At 33.9% G+C, this 7,483-nt stretch overlaps 1 protein-coding gene across 2 annotated transcripts; it reads right to left on the bottom strand.

Moving 5' to 3' along the window:
- Window positions 1-120: 120 nt before the first annotated feature.
- Window positions 121-5,991, bottom strand: LOC123702823 (cytochrome P450 4C1-like). Of its 2 annotated transcripts, none has more exons than XM_045650628.1 (11): window positions 5,955-5,991; window positions 5,323-5,496; window positions 4,488-4,577; window positions 4,068-4,178; window positions 3,516-3,701; window positions 3,010-3,206; window positions 2,690-2,756; window positions 2,259-2,451; window positions 1,697-1,848; window positions 1,236-1,415; window positions 121-435 (listed from the first exon to the last, which is right to left on the bottom strand). In XM_045650628.1, exons 2-11 carry the CDS (start codon window positions 5,462-5,464, stop codon window positions 281-283), a joined length of 1,473 nt encoding a protein of 490 aa, XP_045506584.1. In that variant the 5' UTR covers window positions 5,465-5,496; window positions 5,955-5,991; the 3' UTR covers window positions 121-280. The 2 variants fall into 2 exon arrangements, with proteins under 2 accessions (XP_045506584.1, XP_045506585.1); XM_045650629.1 differs by lacking the exon at window positions 5,955-5,991 and adding an exon at window positions 5,845-5,918.
- Window positions 5,992-7,483: the final 1,492 nt, after the last annotated feature.

The raw sequence follows: 7,483 nt of genomic DNA, 5'->3' as shown, positions 1-7,483 counted from the left end.
TTATTTTTAAATAGTTATATTTATTTTGTATTATTTTGTTTGAGTACCTACTTGCATTTTGGATGCTGACGTTCAATAAAGAAATAAAAAACAATTTATATATGGTATCATTTATTTACATTTGTTTATAAAATAACCTACATCTAAATTACATAAGTTCTACTACGTTCTCCCACAAAATACTCTAAATACTACGTAAGTTCTTTGATTATGAAATTAAATTTTGATGAGATTTCAAACAATAGAGTATAGACCATAATTCTATAATATATTCTATTTGTTAACTTCTTCTTTCTATGCTAATATAATGGCCTTCTTCAGGTTTTAGCATCACGTCAATTTTCAGCACCAATTTTGTATGATCTCCTTTTACCTTATAGTGACGCATGAGATGTGCGAGAGATGTCTTCATCGACATATAGGCGTATGATTTACCTGTAAATAATTTATATGAAGAGTAAGTACACAAGGAAGATTCCAGATAATACATGAGGTTTTGCATTTTTTAAGGAGCTTTAATCAAAAATGAATGGGAATGTACCTCTATCTATCTTTAACGACTAAATTACCAAACCAATTTTAATGATATTTGGTATACAGAGGAAGGTCATAGTGTGGATTTTGTCACAAAACCAAGCATGGGAGTGAAAAAGAGAGTAGGTATAAAGGGAATAATATGTATAGAGAACTGATTCCACATGGTAACGTGAACAACAACAATCATAAACTTGTACTAAAATGATAGCCATGACATAATATTTGCTAAAGGACGACAATCCGTCTATGTACTTATTTATATACACAGCACATATTGTGACTGATGATTACTGTTGTATATTATATGCAAATATGTTCACTATTCATTGAATGCGATATAAAAATAATTCCGCACGTTTCCTTACTGAAAATAGTATCTTGGCAGAAAACATAAATAAAAGCCAATACATATTCATCTTCCCATCGGCAAACGCGGTAAAGCAGTCCGGCAACGTCGCTGAAAAACTGAAGTACTATGGGCAGATAATACGAATAAATACAAGCCAATAGGTATATATATCCTTCTTCCCATATTAAACGCGGCACATGCAGTAGGGCAGTCCGGCAACATCGCTGACGCCTGACGGCTGATTTCAATCATCTTTATGGCTTGAATTCTTCTGCGTCCTGACTACATTAGCAGCCAATAGCCATAAACCTATTAACAAGCTATAGTAATAATACAACTAAATACAAACCTATACATATCCTTCTTCCCATATTAAAAGCAGCAAACGCGGTAGGGCAGTCTGGCAACGTCGCAGGGTTCAGCCATCTTTCTGGCTTGAATTCCTCCGCGTCTAGACCCCACATCGGATGCCTGTGGATGCCGTGCACGAACATGAAGCAGGTACGGCCTTTGGATAGTGTGCAGTGCTCTGGAAAGACACATTTTATTTAGTACAATATCAAGTAATAAGACTGAAGGCATCGAGCCACGACAATTCAAAATATTCATATTGTCAAAATCAATTGCAAGCTAGTTTAGGTAGAAAATATTTATTAAAAGAAAGATGCATTCAAAATTATTATTTTACAATCTTATTAAGTGAAGAAAATCTTTGCTCTACGTTTTGAAATCTATACGGTTGACTGATTTAGCAAAATTTAAAATGCACTTGTTACTATTTTTATGCTATAATATTAAGGCTTTATTTACTCAATTTAAGGTCTCGATCAAGTATTCTAGCTGTCACAGGTACGATAGGGAATATCCTCATGCTCTCCTTCAACACGGCTTCCAAATAAATCAATTGTGAGAGATCCTGTTTGGTGACGTCACGATCATCGTTGCCAAAAACTTCACGTAATCTGAAAAGAATATTTAAGCATTTATCAAAGTTAATCTGAAAATAATATTAAGAAAAGAAGCACGCAATCTTGAAAGTAGTTTTTCTTCATCTTTAACTCTACCGAGAGGCGGAGTGTTTCGACGGATTATGAGCGCGAGCGCCGAGCATAGACGCTTGCAACAGCTAGTACCTATTATAAATGGTATCAGAATTTTTGCAAATTGTTTCAAGTTCGAGGTTAAATAGATCGACGTTGGCCATTTTTTATAACGTTTATAGTTTATAGTTTTTTACTGCTTTTTGAATCGGTGGTAGATGTTAAAAATATGTAATGACGATTCGGAAGTGCTTCTATAAAACGTCTAATTGAATAAATAAATGTTAGAGTTTCGTTTATTATTGACTGCAAATTGTTAAATTGCGACTTACTCTTCAAAGATCTTCTCCTGTACATGTGGATGAGATCCTATCAACACCAGGGTGAACATAAGCACGCTAGCTGACGTATCATGGCCGCCTACAATCATTGTGTCTACATGCTCCTGTATTTCACGGTCGTTGAACGCACCCTTCTCCACTGATAACTCTAGTAGAAGATCCATGAATGGCTTGAATTTTGTACCTGAAAGGAAGGCAGGATTTAGTTAAGAAAATTACATGGGCGTCAATGTAAAGTTTAGTATAGGAAATCGCTCTACAGTAGACTGTTTTCTCTTATAATACAGAAATTAGAATGAGTAAGAATTAAGATATGAAACAGAATAATTATTCTTACCTGAGAGAGAAGAATAAGACACTGTATCTTACCCGTGATCGGTTATAATTAAACTTATTTATATTGTGAAAATTTAAATAGGTACCTGTTTTATCTTCTTTGTTACCAGATTCCAAACTTTTCAAGTAATCAGCTTTCCGTTTTTGAAGGACCTAAATTTAAAAAATAAAGTAGAGAAAGTAGTTGAGAACAACTATATGAACATTTTTATTGTTTGGTATAATGTTTATATGCCTTAGCATAGCAGCAGCATATTTAATAATCACCTACCCGTCCAATTAGTTTTATTCGTACATAGAAGACTTCAAAATTATTAATTACAATTAAAACGTTTCATTAGTAGGTAGTAGGTAGTAGTAACTTCGACATGTGATACTTTATGAAAGGTAAAATAGCTATACTTACTGTATAAGACATATTATGTAAAATCTTGAGTAGATTGTCTTGTTTCCTGCGCAACGATGACAGGCTGTATATAAAGTGATTGTGGAGCCAAAACTTCTGGAACCTTTCCACGAAGACGTTAAATATCTGCTCTGTTGCTTGCACGTATTGGCTGTTTAGAACACTTTTTTCGGTGAAGTCTATTCCCAATGCTGTTACTGTAATAAAAAAAAATCAACTATTGAGTTTAATGCGTTGTATATTAAACTGACTATGACTATTACATTCAAACTGAACCAGTCTGCTTCTAACGACTTTTTGCAGCAAGTTTGCAAGTTACTAATATGTATTTATTCGTTGGCATTTACCTATTATGATGTGGAAATAGGAGTTTTTTAAACCCGTGGAACAAATCTCTTATTGAATCACTTAGTATCATTACCGTATTTTCCAACACCATGCCAACAGCAAAGGTCAAAGTGCGGTTATAGCTGTAAAAAATTATCTCCTTAAAGTAAGCTACTCACAACAAATAGTCTCCAAAGCATTATGGCGAGTATACACCCAGTGGTCAAACGGTCCTTTGCCGACTTCCTTCGACAGTTCCTGGACTAGCCTTCGAGACTGGCTGTTGAAGACGCCCAGAAATCCATCCAGAACGATGGAACTGAACGCTGGGTTCAGAAGACGGCGATGGTGCTTCCAGATGGATACTGGAATAAGAATCATAACAGGATTTTTTAATTACAAGGTGAAATTTCGCAAATAGGGAAAATATCTTGCAACTAGCAAGTTATAGGTAGGTATATGAAAATATAGGCGTAGAGGGACACAAAAAGTAGATGTATTTTAATGAGGCGAAAGATCCAAAATAACGCAACTTATAATAATGTTATAATTAACAATAAAACGAAACATAAACTATAACAAGATATTGTAAGTCTATTCTTTTAGAAAATGTATTCTAGATTGTAGAGACGTATTCTTTCAATGTAATAAAGAATAAAGCAACCACTATTAAGCAAGATAATATTCATAAATATATTCATTACAATTACCTATGTTTTATTTTTACTTACATTTGCCAGTAACCAATCCTTCTCCAAGCCAAGGCTTAGCGAATTCGTAAAAAGTATCCTTTTGTAGGCATGAGTTTGCTACCGTCAACGCATCATCTGGATCGCAAACAACTAGAAAACAAAATTAATTAAGTATTATTTGTTTAGTCTTATACATAATTAAATGAATAAAGGTAAAATATTCAGAATAAATTTTTAATTTAGCAGAATACTATTTATTTGGTTGAAAGCGCTTTTCTCGTAAACTCCTGAATTGAATTTTTTTTGGCTAACTGAATGTAGAATCTGTAAAGCACTGCTGGTAATTAATATAGGTCTTATGTATGCGACTAAACCATTTATTTTTAGAACTTATTTAAGGTTCCTTAGAATAAACAAAAGAAAAGAGAGAGTAAATAGAGAAAATAATGAATGACTCACTATAAATAGTACGTGGCCCTATTGTAGCAGACAGCACCCCTCCAAGCCGCAGACACTCGTAGGAGAGCTCTTTCACTGTGGTCCATAGTTCTGAAATATTTATTTAATTTCAACTTATTTACTCAATGTAACTGTTATCTAATAAGTGTTATTGTTGTATTTGAAAACGACTGTTACAAAAGAATCTTATTATATTTTTTAATCGTGTTGCAGAAAAAAATAAACTAAGTTACGCTAACTTTTCCTTTTCTTGGAAGAAACCCAGGCGATTTTATTTTCAGTAATGACCTTAAATAAATTTTGCAATGGTCTCTATATTTTTATGAAATAGAGCGTGTATAATTTATTTCATTGCTTATATTGTTTTTTGACTTTTCACTGTAAGAGAATATTGTTAGTAGTATTGTATAAAAGAGTATATTGATATGTGCGTGCACGCATGAGTGCGCATGCGTCTGTGTGCGCGCGTACACATACGTATCAACACACACATATACATCCATGCGTGTTTTGATGATGGGAGGGTAAATTATTATACATCAAGAATTGTAATTGTGAGGCAATGAATGAATATGATACGAAATCCTTACGATATGTTATAAATGAGAGAGTGTGTTTAGTTATTTGTTGGTTTTGAAATGCGTATGACTTTTATGACTGGGGGTAGTAGAAGCTTGAGAGTTATATAGGTTACTTTTTACAGTGGTAAAACATCGTGGGAATTTCCTTTGACAGCGTAGGCGAAGTCGCTACGTACCTAACCTAACTATATATTATTAAAAAAAAACTACTAAATATTACTAGTTATAGAAAAACTGGATCCTTAAATACTTACGAACACTATCTCCAACAAGTAAATGGGCATGACCGACTAGAGGCAATCCCCCGGGAATAGCTGGAGGCTCGTGGTAATTCTTTCTTATCCTGGACCACGCCCACAGGCCACAGATAATAATAATCAGTATTATCGCCAACATGTTTACACGACATGGGTTTATGTAGCTGTATCCTGGTAGAGAAATAAGAAAATAGTATTATCATACTCTATCTAATAATATATCATAATCTATCGATTTATAATGCAAGCTTCATTTGTATTGCACGGTTTGGTAAAACAATTGAAAAGAAATACATTATTACAAATAGCCTCTCTGTCCCTTATTTCATCTGTCTGATAGGTAATATTCATTAAAATCAGTTCAGCAGGTTTCAGGATATAAATACATAAACACTGCACAAATAGTAGTAGACACTGTCTAAATAGTAAGTCATTCTGATTGTTAAACGTTATTTTTTAAAGATATTATAAGTAAACAATTAAACTAAATGAAGATAGTGTAAAAGCTATAGATTTTCCCTTCATTGTCACTTCCACAAGTTTAAAACTGTCCTGCCGTTGAGAAACGCTCTAGAGACAAACAGACACAAAACAATATGATTAAAATCACTTCACAACACAAATATTACCTTTATAATTTAAGGATAGAGTACACAACACTATTGTTTAAACTGCACAGGATTTGTGATTTCCTGTCTTAGTCTTTATAACGTGTAAGTTCTGTTTCCGCTGGGCCAACGGTTTCACATTGACTGGCTGTTGTAATGCTCGAATTTGCTTTGCAGTTCACTGAAATAGTGTATGTAGATGATGTAGATGGATATTGTTACGTTAATTTAATAATTTGCCGTTGCTCCAAAGTTGATTGGAACTCCAAAGTCCGCTTGGTTGAAAATATTGCCTACGGCTACGTCATTCCTAAATGGTGTAGTTATATTATGTTAGTGAAATAAAAAAGAAAATGCTCTACATTCTACAAACATGAAAATAATATAGAAAAATTACACATTAATCACATCGTTTATTATTGAAGCTCTAAAAAGCTATTTAAAAAGCAATATCTGTACATGCAGAATAGTGTGAAAGTTATGGGCTGATGCATTTTATATTATAACTAGCGGTTCGCCCCGACTTCGCCCGTGGTACCTACATGTTTACGTTTTTTTTTTTCATAAAAACTATCCTATCTCTCAAGTTGGATCGGACTGCACATGGTGTGCGAATTTTATTATAAACGGTTAAGTGGTTTAGGAGTCCATTGAGGACAAACATTGTGACACGAGATTTATATATGTATATTAAGATATAATATCGATTTTTCTTCTCTGGTCAGCAGATAATTCACACCCGCATATTTCGCGTTCCCGTGACATTTCCGGGATAAAACCTATCCTATGTGTCAATCAAAGTTACCCTCTATATGTGTGCTAAATTTCATTCTAATTGGTTCAGTATAGTTTGCATGAAAGAGTAACAAACATATGTACACATACACGCATTCTTACAAACTTTCGCATTTATTAAGTAGGATATAGCCCAGGACGGTGTTTATAGTAACAAGTATCGCGAACAACATTCATGCCTACATGCATTGAGATATAATTACATATTATGGAGACGACACCGCCTACATCACTTATGTTCCGCTCAACATACGCCATATGGCGTAACTGCACGCTCATTTTTTATTTGTTTTAAAGTGAAACGCATCAAATATGCCTTCGTGTGTGTTACGATAGTGCACAAATAATACGGAAAAGTGCAAAGGAATAACTTCATCGGTAAGTACCTAAAACTAGATAATAATTTTCATTGATAAAAATATGGCGCACAGATTTTGTTCGTGGTGTCTCCTCCATACGTAGTAATATTATCTCAATGCCTACGTGACATATTATGCGAATACACCAGCAAACAACCCTTACGCCATTCAATTGATTTCGTTAAGCAAATCGATCCAATATTTGCGTCAATATGTGCAACTTCCGTTGGCCACGGCCACGCGTAGGCCATTTTTAATTTTGCTCCAATTAAATAAATTATTCGTGTTATAAGAATAGGCTGATAGGTTTTAAACCAAATATAGTCGTCTAACTGTATAGGTCAAAGGTAATTCTCATGGTAATGAGATGTTTACAACGTGCTTTAATTGATTAAT

Source organism: Colias croceus, chromosome 24 (assembly GCF_905220415.1).
Source record: "Colias croceus chromosome 24, ilColCroc2.1".
In the NCBI taxonomy this organism is placed as follows: domain Eukaryota; kingdom Metazoa; phylum Arthropoda; class Insecta; order Lepidoptera; family Pieridae; genus Colias; species Colias croceus.
This window is presented reverse-complemented; position numbering and strand designations above follow the sequence as displayed.